Genomic DNA, 842 nt, shown 5'->3' on the forward strand with positions numbered 1-842 from the left:
TCTGTGCTGACTGCCAGCTCAGAGCCTGGAGCCGGTTTCAGAGTCTGTGTCTCCCTCTCTCTCTGACCCTCCCCTGCTCACGCTGTCTCTCTCTCTCTCCTAGAAATAAATTTAAAAATATATATTTAAAAAAAATAAAAAAGTTAAAAAAAATAAAGTAAAATAGTAGTGACCATTAAAATAATAATAAAACAAAATAAAAATAGTAGTGACCATTTATTACCTACTTTCCGTCAGCCATTTTGTATATATAATTTGTTTATTAACATAACCGATAACCTAGGTCACGCTTCTGGGTGTGAAGTCAAACACTGTATAAGCATGTAGAGTAAAAAGCGAAAGCCTATTTCCCCCTCCTCAGCTGTGGCCGCTCACTCCGCCTTTGGGGCGCATTCCTCCAGATACGGATGGACAGACGTATCTCCAGGCCTATCATCTAGATCAGATTAGTCCCATTTTACAGATGGGAAGACTGCGCACAGAAACTGCCGCCAAGACCGCAGAGCCAGAGCGTCCTGGAGCTGAGATTCAAACCCAAATCCTCTGACTCCCGAGTCAGCGCATGCCTTCTGCTGCGCCCCGTGTGGACAACGCTTCGGAAGAAGAAACCGAGGCTCCTAAGGTCCCGGAGTCGTCGCAACCACCCAGGGCGCAGCCCAGTCTGGGACAGGCAGGGGGACCGGGCTCGCAGGAGGGCTGCGTGGAGGAGAGGGCAGGAACGGCTGCGGGCTCGCCCACAGCGCTGGAGGGCAGGCGCCCCCCACCCCCGGCCCCGCGCAGGGCCGGGCTCCCGGGGTCCCGAGCCCCAGCCGGGCCCAGAGCAGGGCTCCCCGGGACGGTGC

The 842-nt window shown here is 53.4% G+C and overlaps 1 protein-coding gene across 1 annotated transcript in view; it reads left to right on the plus strand.

Moving 5' to 3' along the window:
* Window positions 1-562: 562 nt before the first annotated feature.
* ADAMTSL4 (ADAMTS like 4) overlaps window positions 563-842 on the plus strand; it is a 10587-nt gene continuing 10307 nt past the window's right edge. The window contains exon 1 of the mRNA XM_077772605.1: window positions 563-749. Coding sequence (XP_077628731.1) covers window positions 563-749 — 187 coding nt within the window. The remainder of the gene's footprint in view (window positions 750-842) is intronic.

The sequence above is a fragment of the Crocuta crocuta genome, unplaced genomic scaffold, assembly GCF_008692635.1.
Source record: "Crocuta crocuta isolate KB4526 unplaced genomic scaffold, BGI_CrCroc_1.0 scaffold415, whole genome shotgun sequence".
Lineage (NCBI taxonomy): Eukaryota > Metazoa > Chordata > Mammalia > Carnivora > Hyaenidae > Crocuta > Crocuta crocuta.